This window comes from Ctenopharyngodon idella, chromosome 21 (assembly GCF_019924925.1).
Source record: "Ctenopharyngodon idella isolate HZGC_01 chromosome 21, HZGC01, whole genome shotgun sequence".
Taxonomy (NCBI): domain Eukaryota; kingdom Metazoa; phylum Chordata; class Actinopteri; order Cypriniformes; family Xenocyprididae; genus Ctenopharyngodon; species Ctenopharyngodon idella.
The window spans coordinates 26,099,408-26,118,687 of NC_067240.1; the positions used below are offsets into that span (position 1 = coordinate 26,099,408).

At 36.0% G+C, this 19,280-nt stretch overlaps 1 protein-coding gene and 1 long non-coding RNA gene across 9 annotated transcripts in view; one reads left to right on the forward strand and one right to left on the reverse strand.

Moving 5' to 3' along the window:
- The window catches only part of LOC127504122 (uncharacterized), a 1,137,365-nt gene that overhangs the window by 105,166 nt on the left and 1,012,919 nt on the right, over positions 1–19,280 (forward strand). The gene's annotated exons all lie outside the window — the stretch shown is intronic.
- Positions 1–19,280, reverse strand: part of LOC127504095 (rho GTPase-activating protein 26-like) — a 115,384-nt gene that overhangs the window by 6,840 nt on the left and 89,264 nt on the right. For 4 of the 8 annotated variants that reach the window (XM_051878518.1, XM_051878517.1, XM_051878520.1 and 1 more), the window contains 2 exons: positions 7,820–7,855; positions 7,145–7,255 (listed from right to left, as the gene is read on the reverse strand). The exons of 1 other annotated variant lie outside the window; for it this stretch is intronic. In XM_051878518.1, coding sequence (XP_051734478.1) covers positions 7,145–7,255; positions 7,820–7,855 — 147 coding nt within the window. The remainder of the gene's footprint in view (positions 1–7,144; positions 7,256–7,819; positions 7,856–19,280) is intronic. 3 more of the 8 variants (XM_051878521.1, XM_051878522.1, XM_051878523.1) reach the window with 1 other exon arrangement.

Consider the following 19,280-nt stretch of genomic DNA (forward strand, 5'->3'; position numbering starts at 1 on the left):
GAAGGGGCCATCCCCAAACTGTTCCCACAAAGTTAGGAGCATGAAATTGTCCAAAATGTCTTGCTATGCTGAAGCATTAAGAGTTCCTTTCACTGGAACTAAGGGGCCAAGCCCAACCCCTGAAAAACAACCCCACAGCATAATCTCCCCTCCACCAAACTTTACACTTGGCATAATGCAGTCAGACAAGTACTGTTCTCCTGGCAATGGTTGACCGTGGAATATTTACAGGTGGCAACCTATCACGGTACCACGCTTGAATTCACTGAGCTCCTGAGAGTGACCCATTCTTTCACAAATGTTTGTAGAAGCATTCAGTCTGCATGCCTAGGTGCTTGATTTTATACACCTGTGGCCATGGAAGTGATTGGAACACCTGAATTCAATGATTTGGAGGGGTGCCCCAATACTTTGGCAATACAGTGTGCATATATATATATATATATATAAAATATTTCATTATTTATATATAATAAAATTTTAATATTGGTCTGGACATTTATAATTTTAAATGTTCAGTGCTTTGATATCAGCAACTATAGATTGTTCAAAATGGTGCCATGGTAATGTTATACTTTATTATTATTATTATTATTATTATTATTACTTTACATGTTTTTAGAACCACTGTAGTACTCAGCATAAATGAATACACCCACTCTGAATGTAAAGATAGTTTTCTTTTTCTTAATGATCACTATTTATTATTTATTTAATCAAAAATACAGTAAAAACAGTAATATTGCAACATATTGTTACAATTTATAATACATAATAATAATACATGTTTTTGAACAGAAAATCAGCATATTAGAATGATTTCTGAAGGATCATGTGACACTGAAGACTGGAGTAATGATGCTGAATTCAGCTTTGTCATCACAGGAATGAATTACATTTTGAAATGTATTAAAATAGAAAATTAGCCATTTTTGCTTAAATGGAGGGTTGCAAAAATAAGTACACCCTTGATTAAATTCAACAAATGTGTAATATTCTGCTATGTAGTATGTCCTCCATAACTAAGTATGCTGCTCTGACCCTTCTTGGCATTGAGTGTACAAGTTCATGACAAATTGTAACATCTATTCTGTTTAACTCCTGGAGGAGTACCCTGATGTTTGATGAGGAGTGTTGCTCAACTTGGCTCAACAAATTCCCCACAGGTGTCCAATAGTGTTAAGGTCGGGTGAAATGAGTCATCATGTTGATAAAGTGCCCACCAATGCAGAGAATAAAGGTAGCATCTTCTGTTTCTAGATTTTGAATTACATCACACAATGCTGTGTGAATTCATGACATTATTGATTAGGCACAACTCCCCCACATTCAACTCTATATAAGAACTTACTACCACCGAATTTCACTGTGGAGACTAGGCACTTCTAATTGTACTCCTCCCCTATGCAATGCCATATATTTTGGATGCTGTTAGATTCAAAATAATTGATTTGGTCTTATGACACCAAAGTATGGATTACCAAAGTCTATATTTTGTCACAAAAAATAACACTAAAGAGGTATGTGAACTCTTAAGTACATAAGTGTCAAATTTGGTGAAAATATTTCATTTTGTTTAGGAGTTATAGACATTTATATTTGTGAGCACATAAACAATGATTCATGCGTGAATTTGATTGCATTTTTTTTTGCCACTTACTATCAAAATTTTGTCATTTGGTCACTAGAATCTAGCCAACGACCTATGTTTCTGATTTTCCTATGGCGGTTTCATCTCGATTGGACTAACGATTTCAAAGATATTCATAAAAGTTGTTTAACCGCTCAATCACAATGTTGCACAAACCTTAAGGCAAAACCTAGCATGTTTGGTATCGCTGGACTTGGCAAGGATTCAGTAATCTAAAAAGATGATGGGTGAATCCCGTGATTTTTGGGCAAACTGTTCAGAAGTTATAAGCAAAATATCTATGTTTCATATCTCCGGACCAGTAGGGGGCGCTGCGCCGAAATGCAGCATGTAGCCTCAGGTCATGCTTGTGATGACATGTACCACGTTTGAATGAATACGATAAAGCATTGCGGAGATACAGCCTTATGACTATTTTCGCAAAACACTCCGTAAAATTATTTATTCAAGAGCAGTTTGACAAATCGACTTGAATTCCATAACTTTTTGTCGGCATGGTCTGAAGATGATCTGGTTCAATTTTCGTGAAAATCGGAGCAACGGCCTAGGAGGAGTTTGGAAAAATAGGTTTCTCAGAAAATTCTAAATGGTGGGAAAATGATGTTATATGGACAATCAAATCTTTTTGAGCCAAGGAATCAGAGGAAAAAAAGAATTCAGACTGTCCTCTATCTGTGTGCCAAATTTCATAACTTTCCCACAAGCGGTTCTATGGGCTGCCATAGACTGCCAGAGCGGAAACGGAAGAATACAAATTACAGGAATGCCAACAATTACAGTAGGTGCCTACACACCTTCGGTGCTTTGCCCATAATTAGTCTATTAGTCTATAATTTATTTTAAATTTTTTGATGCGATGGTGCTTTTTATAACATTATCAAGTGTAAATTCATTTTGACATTTGTAGTGGCTATTATATACAGGCTACCAGGGCACCACCTAGAATATCAAAGAATTTGCTGATTTTCTTTCGGAGTTAGTACTGGCTGCTGATAAAGTCTTAATTGTTGGTGATTTTAACATCCACATAGATAGTTATAGCTTTGGGATTGACATTTATAGACATTCTAAACTACAGGAGTTAGACAAAATGTGTCAAGACCCACTTAATGTCGTGATCATACTATAGATTTAATATTGGAATCAGTGTTGATGGTGCTGAAATTCTGCAGCAGAGCGATGACATCTCAGATCATTATACAATATGTATCATGTATCCTCAGCTTAGCCAAGGCTGCAAAATCAACTCTTTATTACAAATATGGTAGAACTATCACTTCTACCACTAAAGATTGCTTTATAAATAATATTCATTAGTTTAGAAAAACTTGATATTGAAACAAACTATGGACTCTCTCTTTCCTGGCACTTTAGACACGGTTGCTCCTTTGCACTTAAAGAAGATTAAGGAGAACAGGCCAACACTGGTATAACGAGCACACTAGCTCCTCAAGAGAGTAGCCCAGAAAATGGAGCGCAGCTGGAAGAAAACAAAACTAGAGGTATTTTGCATTACATGGAAGGATAGTGTTTCTGCCTACAGAAAGGCCTTAAAAACTGCTAGATGTACTTACTTTTCTAATCTTTTCGAAGAAAACAAACACAAACTTAGGTATTTATTTGATACAGTGGCTAAATTAATGAGAAATAAAGCATCAACAAGTTCAACATTTCCCAACAGCACAACAGTAATGACTTTATGCATTTCTTTACTTACAAGATTGATACTATCAGAGAGAAAATTATAACCATGCAACCATCTGCTACAGTATTGGTTCAAACAGTTCACTATAGATCCCCTGAGGAACAATTCCATACATTCTTTGCCGTTGGAGAGGAAGAATTGTCTAAACTTGTCAAAAGGGCTATTCAAGTAGTTTTATTCGAGGGCTGGATTATCAAATCAAAAAAGTTGAGGTGGGCCGTGTGTGTGTGTGTGTGTGTGGGGTGGGGTTAATTCTTATTGGTAAGAATTATTATTATTATAGGCTTAAATGAAAATATTCTGACAGTGAGACTTGGTAACCACAGGTAAAACCATACATGGCTACTCACTACCACTGTCAAATGATATTATATTATATTATAATATGTTATATAGGCCCATAAACAACGCCTAAACACAGGTACTACAGTTCATTCAGGGTAAATGTTTGTAAGGGTGGTAAAAGTCTTTTAACTTAATTCATGGCATGTTTCTCCTGTTTTCCTCATCAGTCTTGTTGGGAATGTTGAGGCTGTTTCATTCGATTTAAAACTAGTTTAATCATCGAGTGATATGTGGTTTGTAACAGAGAGGTGTGTGTCGAATTGAAACTGTTTAATAATGGTATCCGGGAATAAACGCAGCTCCTTTAAGCTTTCGTTCCATTATCCACTGGGCCGCGCTGCGTAGTTCAAAGTAAACTAGTGAAACACCTGAAAACAGTGCTATTTGTTCTGTATTTGTTGTTACTGACTGAGAAACAACTACAGATGATTCAGTGACGGAGCGGTCCGAACAAATCCAAATCATTTCAGATAGTTATGCAACGCATTTGACCAATTCACGGAAAAGAAAGAATCGAACCAAAAGAATGATTAATTCATGAATGATTGGTATCGCTGCCGCTGGTTTAGTCGACAGAAATACAGGACACGCATAATAACCGCTGAAATATACGCCCTGAAAATATTTCTCAGGTCAGTCGGAGGAGCGTGCATGGTATGAACAGAGCGTATACTATATAGCCATACAGCTGCAGGCGCCACTGCGGCCACATATCTAACCAAATTTAGCCGCACTGCCAGGAAAAGCAGAGGAGGTAGGCTGGGGTGCCCTCAGGCCAGATGAAGATGACTGGCGGGCCGGATTTGGCTTGTGGGCCGCCAGTTGAATAGCCCTGCAATACCGAGTAAGCTACTGAAAGAGATGATTCCAGAAGTCATAGATCCTATTCTTCAAGTTATTATATTGTCATTTTCATTAGTATATGTCCCAAAATTTTCAAGCTGGCTGTTATTAAGTCTCTAATTAAAACAAAGCCAAAAACAAAACAACTTGATCCTAGTGAATTAGTTAACTACAGACTGTCAGAAACACCAGAAAAGGCAAAATCCTCACAACTACGTTCCTTCTTAGAGAGAAATGGTATTTGTGAGGATTTCCAGTCAGGATTTAGACCGTATCATAGTACTGAGACTGCTCTCATTCCAGTTAAAAAATTGTTTTTTTCTATTATCATCCGATTGTGGTTGCATCTCTCTATAATTGTTGCTGGATCTTTGTGCTGCATATATTACTTTCGAACAAAACATTCTTTTGAATAGGCTCGAAAATTACGTTGACATTAGTAGACTGGCATGGTCCAACATCAAATCAATCAAAAACATCAAATCGGTGCTGATATTTTCATAGACAGATACAGCTGTAACATAAACATTTTATTTGTGTATTTAACAGTTTTAAATGGTGTATGTTAGCTTAACTGATGCTTATTCTCACATAACTTTTCTATTTGTTTAGCGCTTTTTGGATTCAACACACTTTATTTTCCTGATTTGTTTGAGAAAAAAAATGATAGCCTATTACATATTAATAAAATGTCATGTTTGATTTTCATTTGTCATGTAGGCTAGGACAGTTTCTGACCATGAAATCAATTCCCCCCCAAAATCATATTGACGATACTACTGTTTTAAAAATACAATGGAATCGCAGGTATTTTGAAACTTTAGTTTAGCAATACTACCGTAGTACTGGTATACTGTGCAACCCTACCGAGCACAATGTTCCTGATTCCTGATTTCTAACACACACTCACAGCTAGGGATGGGACGATTACAGGTTTCACGATAAACCACAATAAAATGTCCTGACGGTTAGTAGTATTATTTAAAATTTAATTATTATTAAAACCATGATTTTGAAAATTCACGGTAAATCCTGTCCAGGCAGCATCAGTCTGACGCAGCCACAGCATGTAACATTGTTTTTTTTGTACAAGAAGACATGGCGGAAGGCAGGGACATGCTCGGGAGATTCATCCCCCAAAAATCCTCCCCACCACGTCTGCTTCTCAGAGACATCTGATATTGTATGTGCAATTCTTTGTTAATGTTAAGCCCCACTAAAGGCATAAAAAAAAGTTTTGTGCACTATATTCCAAGACTTCTGAAGCCATTCGATTAGTTTAATGTGAGGTACAAATGAATATTTAAGTCGTTAAAGTTAATGGACACTCATCTCTCCTCAGTCATTCTCTATCAGCATTCAAACAGCGCGTCACATTAGATGAAGATCAATGTTCCCTTTATTATACTTTATTTGTAGATAAAGGACTATGGTTTTGCATAAAAAGACTTTATCTTGCTGGAGTTTATTTCAGTTTCTAAATCTTGTCATCTTTCTACCGGGTGTCTGTTAGATCACGACACTGGAGTAGAGAGCACTAGGAATTGTACTTCATGTGCACAGTAACTGAAATTTAAAACTGTTAAAAGAAAAGGCTCATTAAACTGTTACATAGATATAATACACTAAGAATCTATATCTTTTCCCTTTGAGCTTTGAACTTTTCAATGTGAAGTGCTGCGCGCTGACTCAATGTTGCTTCAAGTGCATTGCCACTCTGTATTGCAGCCTTTCATATTATAATACTTCTACGCAATAAAGGATTATTAATAGTACTAATAGAACTATTCGGTACAAAAGCTCCTATTATAGCATATGTAAACAGGGTCTCTTTTTGAGTTTCTTTGTTACTGTAGCTATATTTTCACATCACTTTGGTAATCCTCTTTTGGTACAATTGTCCTCTTTTATGCAAAGAAATAAGTATTTTGACAATTCTATCCCAAGTGGTTTCATTGTTGTCAGCATTAAGTGTGAGAATGATTCAACGGGCTATATAACACTTTTAATTGTTGCTTGCCTATTGTGAAATCTTACATATCGTGCCTTTAACTTGCAAAAACTTTTTTTAAAATTTTGTTTGCATTTGTAACTTTCAGGACGGTGGGCTCATTTTTGCAACATTTTATCACTTTGACAATAAAATCTGATCAAGCAGACTTGCTGGAACATTTAATCTTCAAGGAATCCTAATGTGTCTTCTACATAAAGAATAATTACTGACTTTATTAACTTTCAGAGGAGGTGCAGTCATTTATGCTGAGTACTGTAAATAATATAGTACATGAATGCAGTAATTATTCTGTACCACATTATGTAATAGGAATGCACCTTTATGAAAACATGAGCCGATGCCAATAAGCCAATAATTATTTTCATCTTATGGTTGATAACCGATAAATGTTTTTTAAAATTCGATTCTGTTTTGTCTAAAGAAAAAATAAAATAAAGCACAAAAAATGGATATTAGTGAAGTTGATGTATATGCTCAGACTTGAGGGGGAAGGTGTGAATTTGCGAAGCTGAAGCTTAACACTGAACGATTAGAAAACTGCACTGCTATAGATAGTGGTCTAAGCAGGCCAGAGCAGGACACACACCTGATGGGGGAGGATTCGCTGGAGGGGCTGGAGGCCAGCTGGGGGCTGGAGGGGGCAGAGAACATCGGCCACGAGGGGGAGCGCGGTGAAGTGGGACTGGGTGAAGCTGGGCTGTGACAAACACACACACACACACACACACATCCCAGCACCAACATTTACGTTATAGCAGCTGCTGAGTTAGAACTTTCACAAGAGGCTGTAAGAGGAAGTCGGCATAAAGAAATAGACATAAACACATGCTTGAGTTTCATGCTTACAGGAACAATTCAGTCAAAAATGTCATCATTTACTCAACACGTCTTTCCAAAGTGTGAACACAAAAGATGTGTAGACAAATGTTCACGCAACAAACGCACCCAGTGCAGAAAGGACGGTCCTTTGTTACTGTATGTTTTTATTGCATACAAATACTGTATCAGTGTAAATATTTGCCAAAAATCTCTTTTTGTCATCTACTGAACAAAGAAAGTCATACAGACGCTGGTTTGGTGAGTCAATGATGACTGAATTTTCATATTTAGTGGAACTGTTCCTGAGTTAAACATGCTGAGGAAAAACATTAGTGATAGATTAATTTGTGTTAATGTAGCAAAATGAGTGAGGTTTCTCTCTCTCTCTCTCAAAATTGTACAACAAAACTTCAATGCTGGCTGCAAAACTTGATAAACTTACCTTGTTGACATACTGCTGCGAACCTTTGGATTTTGACTGTAAATTACAGAAAAAAAAAAAAAATTAAAATGATTTTTGCTATCTCAGAATGAAAATATCCAACAACTGCAGGAAATTAGAGAGGTGTAATAATGGCAAACATGGCAAAACTGATGCTACAAGATCTCAAATCATTCTTCAAGCTTTGACAAAATCTCAAATACTATACAGTATGTTATTCAGTTTGATCATTTTATATAGCTGACAAGTTTAAAACCAAAGATAATTTGCAAATTAATACAAAAAAGCATAAGTGCAATGTTTATGATCAAAAACTGTAAGATACAGCAGTTCCATCAATTGGCCTAAAACTCTCTCCCACTGGCCTTGGGCCTTCCTAAATGTTGACGAGCCATTCTGACCTCCAACACTGGCTCAACCAATAGCATGAGTTTGGGATGGGACTTTCTGTTTGTCCATCCAATGTAAGATGGGAAACCTGGAAACATTAATTTTTTTCCAGTTTCGTTTGGTGAAATTAGCAGCGCAGAATGAAACAGGATATATGGACTGTTTTTACATGTCTTAAACATTCAACAAAACAGAAGCAACCTTTTTTAACGAAATATTGTAAACCTTTATGAACTTATAGTCCCATTTTATATGAAAGGGATAGCTCACCCAAAAATGACAATTATCCCATGATTTCCTTACCCTCAAGCCATCCTAGGTTTATATGACTATCTTCTTTCAGATGAACACAATCAGAGTTAAATTAAAAAATATCCTGGCTCTTCCAGGCTTTGTAATGGTAGTGAATGGGGATCAAGATTTTGAACTCCAAAAAAGCACATCCATCCATCTATCCATCCATCATAAAAGTAATCCATACGGCTCCAGGGGGTTAATAAAGAACTTCTAAAGTGAAGTGATGGTTTTTTTTTAATAAAAATATCCATATTTAAAACTTAAAAAAGATAATAAGTGGCTTCCGGCAACGGCCATACGCAGGTCTCTAGCTCCGGCGGAAGAGTGACCTCTGACCGGTCACGAATTAGAAGTCTAAAATGAAAATTAAAAGAATTAAAGAGAAATGACAGAGGAGCTTGAGTTTGTCTGAACCGTGAGAGGCGTCTACTCTCACCTAAGCTTACGTTTTGCCTACATCCGACATCATACATCGGGTCAGAGGTCACTCTTCTGCTAGAACTCGACTTGCATACGCCTGTTGCCGGAAGGCAGTTAATTATAGTTTATAAAGTTATAAGTATGGATATTTTTTCTTACAAAAACCCATCACTTCGCTTCAGAAGTTCTTTATTAACCCCTGGAGCCATGTGGGTTACTTTTATGATTGATGGATGCACTTTTTTGGGCTTCAAAATCTCAAGCCCCATTCACTACCATTATAAACTTGGAAGAGCCAGGATATTTTTAAATATAACTCTGATTGTGTTCGTCTAAAAGAAGAAAGTCATATACATCCAGGATGGCTTGAGGGTGAGTAAATCATGGGATAATTTTCATTTTTGGGTGAACTATCCCTAATTAATCATTTGATAATGCACTTATTGTGTGCATACATGTTTTTTACGCATTGTACTTATCTTTAAATATATATGTAATTACAGCTGTAATTCATTTCTGTAATTACATCTATTATTACACTGCTGACCCTTCCCTTAAACCTAACCATACCACCAAACCTGTCCTTAACATTAGCCATAGCCCATCTCAATAGCAACAACATGAACACAAAAGTACATTGTACCTAACATTTACTAACATCTAGATTATTCTGATGTAAGTACATAGTAGTTAAAGACACCTAATATAAAGTGAGACCGAACTTACAATCAAACACATCAGACAATGATGTTAAGGTCGTAGGTGGTTGCTCAAAATGAAACAAAATCTCAAGCGATACATAAATAAGTAAGTGGATATCATCATAATCAGTCTTTTATTTGCATGGGAGCAAATTAAGCTGCTTATTGGACACTGTGGAATTTGTAGCCAAGCATCCATCGCACAGATGAGCATCTACTCGCAGTAGATAGTGGGGTTGTCATGGGAACAGTGTGACCTCAAGTGGCGAGTTAACTTTAATAATCTAAAGTCCATACATTAGCAGTGTTAATGGACTCTCACTCAGTGAAAATTCATTGTACTGTCAGATTTAGTCCCTAGCACTCTGTATTTCCTGTTTAAACAATGTAACGTTCAGGAGCTCATTGGTCAATAGAGTGTTTTAGCCATGTTAAAACATGCTATATACAGTTATGATGCTAAATATATGTTTATCTAGATCTTTTTGTATCACTGTGCAGCACCTACAGAAGCCTATAAACGTGCCATAGACTATATCTTCCAGCAGAAGGATGAAACTAAATGAGTCTGCATTAAAAAAAAAAAAAAAAAAATTTTTTATATATATATATATATATTTATATTTATATTTAATGTTGACATGGGCATTTCCTTTCAAATATTTATTTTAAACATGTGAAACTAAAATAAATGTTAATGGATCCATTTTTTAGTAACAATAACTTTGTATTGATTTCTTTGTTTCAAAGTCATAGCAGATACAGTATTATATTTTGTATAAGATCTATATGTTATATGATAATTTGTAATTTTAGTCATTTGTTCTGTGTATGTTTTTGAAAGTCCCTTCTGCTCACCAAGGCTGCATTTAAACATTAAAAAACAGTAATACGGTCAACTATTATCACAATTGAAAAGTTCTAGGTTTATTTATTTAAAAAAAAAAATTATTGGACCAAAAACCTCTGCACTTAATAACCTAGAATACTGTCTAACACTTGATGGCTGCTCTGTTAAGTCTTCGTCGTCAGTTAGGAACCTGGGTGTGCTCTTTGATACCAATCTTTTATTTGAAAGCCAGACTTCTAGCATTTGTAAAACTGCATTCTTCCATCTTAAAAATATATCTAAACTACGACATATGCTCTCAATGACAAATGCGGAGCAGTTAGTTCATGCATTCATGACCTCAAGGCTAGATTAATGTAACGCTCTACTGGGTGGATGTTCCGCTCGCTTGATAAACAAACTCCAGCTCGTACAAAATGCAGCAGCTAGAGTTCTTACTAGAACCAGGAATAATGTCCATATTAGCCCGGTTCTGTCAACACTGCATTGGCTCCCTGTTAAACATCGTATAGATTTTAAAATCTTGCTAATTACTTACAAAGCACTAAATGGTTTAGCTCCCCAGTACCTGAGCGAGCTCTTAACGCATTATAGTCCTTTACATCTATTGAGATCTCAGAATTCAGGCCAGTTGATAATACCTAGAATATCAAAATCAACCGCAGGCGGTAGGTCCTTCTCCTATTGGACACCTAATCTCTGGAACAATCTTCCTAGCATTGCTCACACTCTGTCAGTTTAAATCTAGACTAAAAACACATCTGTTTAAACTTGCACACACATAACACATTATCTACTTCTATAATTCAAATCATGTAAATTGTTAGGCTGCATAGATTAGGTCAGCTGGAACCGGGAACACTTCCCATAACACCTGATGTACTCGCTACATCATAAGAAGAACGGCGTCTACGCTAATATTAGTCTCTCTCTGTTTATCCCGAGGTTTGCCGCAGCCTGCCAGATCCAGGCCGTATCCAGATGAGATGAAGGACATGACGATAACACAGCCCTGACGTTTCACCTAAATTATCCCCTGCGAAGGCCTCCTTCCCTTTCCTTTCCCTATGTATAGATAAATCGTTATCAAAATTATTCCAGTTCGCATAGATCTGCGGACACAACTAATTTTTCTAATTTGGCAAAGATCAAAGTAATTTGGCAAATATCACTTTTTAAAAAAAAAAAAAAAAAAAAAAAAGACCAAGCTTCTGCGCACATACACACTCAAACACGCAAACCTATAGACTAAACACGTAAATGAACGGCAAGAATGCATTAAAGGTATTTGTTTTTTTCAGTAGGAAAGGTGTCATTTAAGCAGCCCCTAAAGTAATAATTAACAATTTTTACAACGGAAGTGATTCAATCAAGAACTAACTTTAGCTCGATAATAATTTTCCTATTGTCGCTGTGAAGCTGCTTTGAAACAATATGTATTGTGAAACGTAGTCAGCCGGATCTGGGCCGTATCCAGGTGAGATTGAGGACGTGCGCCTAGACACGACGACAACGCAGCTGTGAAGTGTCAGCAGAGATTGTCAACTAGATCATCCCTTGTGAAGGCCTCATCGACACGACAACCAGTGGCACAGATCCTCAACAAACCGTCCCACACCGGCGTGATAATTGCTATCCTCAACTAGATGTAACTGGAATAAATACTTTGACTGTTGCGATCCCAATCGGACTTATGAAAGCTGCCTGTATCATAATCATGCATTGTTCGCTGTTGGCCAGAGGAGAACTGGCCCCCCGACTGAGCCTGGTTTCTCCCAAGGTTTTCTTCTCCATTTTAACACCTGTTTGCCACCTGATGTCACCTGTTTGAGTTTGGGTTCCTTGCCGCCATCGTCTTTGACTTGCTTAGTTGGGGACACTTGAGATTTGATATTCAACAATGTTTTGATCTGCCTGCATCGACACCCTTGTATGCAAACTGAACTGAGCTGGATAAAGACATCATTGTTTACTCCAGTGCTGATATAGATAAATTAACTAAATTAATTACTATTGATTCTTACAACCGAATGAATCAATACTGAATTAAAGAGAAGCTGGACAATGACACCATTTTCTTTAAGAGCTGCTGTGCAGCCAAAAATTATATACCAGTGTAACGCTGCTTTGACACAATCTGCATTGTAAAAAGCGCTATATAAATAAAGGTGACTTGACTTGACATCATTACTCCAGTCTTCATTGTCACGTGATCCTTCAAAAATCATTCTAATATGCTGATTTGCTGCTCAATTATTATTTGTGCTCAATTATTAAAAAGGGTTATTATCAATGCTGAAAAGTTTTTTTTTTGTTTGTTTTTTTCTGCTTGATATGTTTTTGTTTCATGTCCTTCAAGCTCATTTTAAAACAGGTAAGTGTGTTGGAGCAGGGTTGGAACTAAACTCTGTAGGACTGTGAGTTTGACACTCCTGCTGTAGATGATTTCACACACCTGCACTTTGCATTCAGCTATTTTCATTTTTAGTAAAGGCACCACTTTCATTTTCTAGAATGTGACAGTGGCTGCCTCAGCCAACATAATTCAACTGATCAACGTTTTCTCAAGTAGTTTATCAATCTCTAAGCCACCATTGATTCACAGCCTGCCAGGTCCTCTGAGGCCTTTGAGATGGGTATATCAGCACTGCCACTTTTCTTCTCAGCATTCTGCTCAGTCCTGTGGCTTTGGACCGCTGATCCTCACAGCTGATATACCACAGAACACACACACAATGGGTTTTAATGTTTTATGGGGACTTTCCATAGACATATTCAGACCTGCCTACCTCGGAAATTTTTTTTGAGTACCAGTGTGACGGGATGGAACACGAGGGGTGGGGGGCGTCATATATATTTTCAAAATTTTGAGAATGCAAGACAAACACAAGCTTATCTTCATAAGTCTACTTTTGACTGTTAAAGTTTTTTGAATTTGACCCAATTCAAAAATTTGACTTACACTGCTGGGTTATATACAGTGAAAGCCAAAAATTTCAATACACCTGCTCAAAACCATTTTTTTATTCATGATTAATATTGCATTGCATAATGTGTGCTTATACAAACTGACAACCACAAGTGAATCACATTCAATTATTTGATATAAATGAAAAAAAAAAAAAAAAAAAAAGTTTGCAATTTCAAGTATTTACATTAGGGATGTGCCCTTCATGACGAACCTGATAGTCGTTTAAACGGAGGGTTTAAAAATTACCCTACTGGAGGTTTAAAAGAAACCCTTAGAAAACAGTAAAATCATTGCGTGTACATGTGATTCATTTAAAATACTTAATTTATTATTCCAATATCCAAATATGATACTAAATCTCAGAAAAAAAAAGGTTTATATTTGTGACGTGCTGTCTTTGAATTTGATTATTGCACATTATAAACAAGACAAGCATTAGCTGAATAAACTTTAGCCAATACAAACATATTTATAGAAAAGAGTTGACAATGAATAGACAGGACCAATAAGAGCAAAAAGAATCGATTATTCAAGAATATCAAGTATAAGCAAGTGTTAAGTGGTTTCATTTAATGAATTTTATAAAAACAGGAACGGATAATACAAAATGCTTTCTAACATTTTGACAGAAAAAAAAAAACAAGCAAGAATAAATTTTTAAACCTAGCGCACCAATTTTCATTTTACAATGATCTTCCCTCTCTCCGTGTGCACGCGTTTGTGCTTGCGCGAGAGCTGGTGCAGCACTGAGACAACGGTACTTTTAAATCCACAAGTAACTAACGCGCTAGGTTTCATACAAGATAAATATGTAACATAATTAGGTACTTTAGTTATTATTAACACAATAACGCAACACGTGTAGGCTACGTTTCTCAACACTGTGAATGAATAAATAAACGCCTGTTTCTCCAGACTCGCGCTTGTCATTCATCCACAAATCACAGCACTTTCATAACCACTAAGCCATATAGCGATTTCAGTTTTATTTAGATGTATTGTTCAGCATTAATTGAGCATTTTATACCCGTTTACCTTAAGGAGTTAGAAGTACCGTGACTATTGTACTGTCCTCACTTGAGAATTCAGTCAGACTGACGGAGTGGAAGTGAGATCGAGCGAGCTTTTGTATTGCTGTCGATCTGCAATCTCATTTTAATGATAGGCCTTACGCATTTGTCAATCATCCCCGCTTGCTATTTGGGTAATGAACCCAGCGCTATGATTGGTCGAACTCTTCTTTTGCGGTTGCTTGATTTGAGTACTGCGCCTGCATAGAGGAGTCACCAGGTTTTTGCGTAGTTTAGAGTGACAAATCGTACCAGCGTACTTTGAGGTCAAAATGCGTACATGTTGGCAGGTCTGCATATTAATGATTTTTATACTGTACAAACTGTATATTCTATCCCCTAACCCAGTGGTTCCCAAACTGGGGTACACATACCACTTGGGGGTACATGAGGTGACAAAGGGGGTACGTAAATGGTAAACAAAATGCTGAGTTTTGCTGTTCATTTAATTCTGCCCCACCTTAAAATAACATTAAAACAGAACATGTATTTCTAAGAGGCAAAATGCCACCTCTAGTGTAAAAACAGGAAAAGCCAAATACACAACATCCAATCAAATTACCTCATCTTTTGCGGTCACTGACTGTATGCACACACAAGCAGCAAGCATATGATGCAGAGTATGCTGCCTTAGCAAATCACGCTACATTACTGCTGGTCTCGACAGTGTACCTTTGTAAAAGTGGGGATTCAGCACTTCCTAGCATGAAGAACAAATATAAAAACAGACATAGAGATTGATTTAAGACTCAAACTCAAAATCTTCAATACAGAAACAGCTTGTACGAGTTCTTGTTTTTAATGTTGATATTTAGAGCAAGAATGCAATTTTGCAAATGTGACATTGGTTTTATTGTCTTGTCAATATTGTTTGCTCTATTTTGCTACTAAATAATAGTTCCAACGAAAGCTACAGCAGAACTGTTGTGCATCTTAAAGCAACGTACAGCAGTGTTTCGTTAGTGAACAAATCTGCGACTTTGAACGAATCGGGAGAGGCAATGATTCAATGACCCATTCATAAATACAGCCACTTGCTTAGTTACTGAATGAATGATTCAATGACACTTATTAAGACAGGGACTTGCCGCTGGTGGTTTTAGTTTAATATTTTTATTTAAAACATTATCTCAACATTACTTATGCCATTGTAACTGCATTTATGCCACCTCTGAGCAGCATTAAACAGTGTAAATACATCTAGATGCAGCTTGTGCCCCTGCAGAGCAAAGATGGCTTTTGTTGATACTGATTTCATTTGATTGAAATGATTGGTTTAGTTTAATTTATTTCTTTATTTATAACATCAATGGAATTTTAAGAATTTGACATAAAACATGACATACATTTAATAGGGTTAAAAAAAAAAACTGAAAAATGCACCTGAAAATCAATTTAAGGGAGCAAATATTGTATCTTAATGGAAAAGGTGTGGAGGAGAGGGGGTACGCAGAAGGATGTTAAATGCCTCAGGGGGTACGTCAGCCTAAAAGTTTGGGAACCACTGCTCTAACCCTAACTCTACCCCTAAACCTACCCATCAAAGAAAACTTTCTGCATTTTTACATTTTTGAATAAAAAAAAAAAAAAATGAAGAAAAAAGCTATTTAGTATTATTTATAAGCTGTTTTCATCATAGGGATGAAAAAGGTCCCAACAAGATAGAAGATTTCTGGTATTATTATCCTTGTGGGGTCGTTTTGTCCCGACAACGCAGGGAATACCTGAACCACACACATACGCGCGCATCAGTGCTGTGACTATTAATCTCATAATATCACAGACGCTTATCTGGATTAACCTTCAATGACTACAAAACAAACAGATTTCAATGTTGCTGAGGTTGCAATCGCAGGACTTTTTCTCCTAAATCCATGAAAATATTTAGACGTCATACTGTCATCATACTGTATGTTTGTATAAACTGCAAAATCTTATTTTTCTCAATGTCTCTGCATTTCACAGCAGTAAGCAGTATTTTTATTTTTGGCATGTTGTTTTGGCAATCCAATAATCTAAAGTTAGTTAAGCTAGATAACCTTCATTCTGTTCCTCTAAAAAACAGTATTAATACTTCTGAAAATGAAGATTCAAAGTGTTTAAATCTGTTTTTTTTTTTTTTTGTTTCATACAGTGTACTATGTACTATAATGTTTATATTAATATACTCTTTATTACAAACAGGTCAATTCAAATTCATAGTCTGTACATTTCAACCAGTTTGACCCATTTAAGCCAATCTGTGGACTGGCTGCCAGCATGATAGACCTGCATTATATCACTGACAGGGTAATCAGCCAATCATCGCATTCAATCACACAACTTTTTTTTAAGCAACATTTTGTGGTTAGTACCTTCACATTCACGCCATGCTTCAGGAGCTCAATGAGAACACAATAAACTCAATGGAGTCAAGAGAGACACTGCCTCCCTCTGAAACGCCACTGTTAGTGTTACTTTATAAAAATGTGTTTTGTTTTTTTTTTGTTTTTTTTTACACACTATTTGATCTAATATTTTGTAACATTTCTTTGGTTTCTTTTTTGTCTTACACACTTTTTTTGAAAAGGGACTGCCTCAGATGCCTCTACGAACAAAACGTTCTTGCTATCCACTTAACTGATCTCATATGAACTTTCTTATCAGTAAGAGAAATGCAACACTATCACTCACTTGTGGCAGCTGGCTTTCTTATTTTCCTGTCAAACTGAGTCATAGTGGAATATTACAAAGAAAAAAAAAAAAAGAAAAAAAAGCATTAGCACTTGCTTAACAGAATACCCAGAATTAGATCAATAAAATCTAAATTATACATGCTTATTAATTATGCATCCACATTTGATACTCAGTTCTCTGTTTACTTCTAATTATGTATGTTCTTGTGCATGTTTTTGGCTTGTGCAAACTTTGGTACTAGTAAATACTGGAGTTTGGTTGCTTGTTCTGTTAAACGTGGCAGATTTGGCTGCGCTATTTGCATGATTTGCAAAAATACAGTGTTTTAAACTGAATAAAAAAAGAGAGAGAGAGAGAGAGAGAGAGAGAGACCAGTGTTGCCAAATACCAGGAAAAACAAGGAACATGAACAGACAAAACAAGCCCATCAAATTAATTTATAGATGAAGAATTTGTTGATTTCACTGATTTATTTCTTAAGTATAAATCTGCATGAGACATATTAAACAGGAGGACAATGAAATAAACTATATTGTAAATAATGTACGTATCTGTATTTTGGAAATAAGCCCAAAAATGCAACTTGCATCAACCTGCTCATACTTATAAGTGACTTTATGGGGGGAAAAGTAGCTTGAAATAAGCAGACATGGCAACACAATGAGACAGCCTGCTACTTTAGCCAAGCCAGAGAAAAGCATGTCTTGACTTGCCCCGAGGATGATTAATGACTTTGTGTATGATGTACAGAGGGAAATATTTCTATGACACTATTCATGAAAACATCTGAAGGGCCAGAATCACTGGATGTTTGATTGTTTCACACTAATCTTGGTATCTTATATTCCTCAAAGTTTTACACAAAAAAAATGTTTATGATGTGAAACTTAAGAGCGTGACCTCTTATTGGGAGGGTGAGATTGGGAAAGGGTCGAGGACAGAGTCTTGGGGAGCACCGGTTAAAAGCAAGATCTCGGTAGTCATGGCTCTAAACAATAAATATGTTGGCAGGAAATTTAGAGAATCTGAGGGCTGTGCTGGTTTTTCATAATTTCCGTTCACATAATAAAACCTCAAAGCAAGCAAAGATTGTAGCCAATGTAAGGTAATGAAATGAAACACAGATTGTATCAAAACATTGCTCAGTCTGATAAAACAATCTGCCCTTTTGACCCTGAAACAAAAGCTAAAACTAAAATCTATGTGCACGACAATAAAGATCTCTGAAATGTAATAAAGATGATGTCTACTTCAAAGCTAAATCATTGTTCTATTTCACATACAAATTCAAATAGATGATGGCAGCAAGGGTGCTGATTTTATGTTCTTGCTAATGTATTGTTATGAGGTTGCTAGGGCATTGATACTTTATGTGGTTGCTAGGATGCTCTTGGTGGTTGCTCTATGATGTCTCTATTTAAATTATTTTATTTGATTGTTTATTTGACAGGGACAATACATATAACATTATTGCACTGTGTTGAGCAGCAAATGTTCTATATACTGTATATACATCTAGATAATAGATGATTTGCAGCACTTAAGAAATATAACAGCCAACAACCAAATTCCAAACACATTAATACAATATACTGTATGTGAAAAAAATACTAATTTAAACAATTATGTAAACCACTTAATAACATAATTAATGATCACAAGGTTGATTCTGTTTAAGCTATTTTTAATAGCTATATTTAATAGCAATTTTCAAAACTAAGTTTTTTTTTTTTTTTTTTGTTATTGGTGTTATAATAATATATTAATGACACATTTAATTCATAATACATAATCTAATACATAATATATAAGGTAAAAAGAAGAGGTCCCAATATTGACCCTTGAGGAACACCCATTTCAGTACTTTAATAGGAGAACCTTACCATCTATTCGAACACATTGTTTTCAAGACTCTAAATTCTCATACTTAGCTTGCCTTATTAAACACCACTACCAAAATACATGAACAAAAAGTTATAAATAATAAAGGTTTAGACTGACCTCAGCACGGTCAGCGTAAGTATGTCAGTGTGTTTTACTGAGATCTAGATCTTGAGAACATGGGGACTGGGTGGCCATTTTGTAT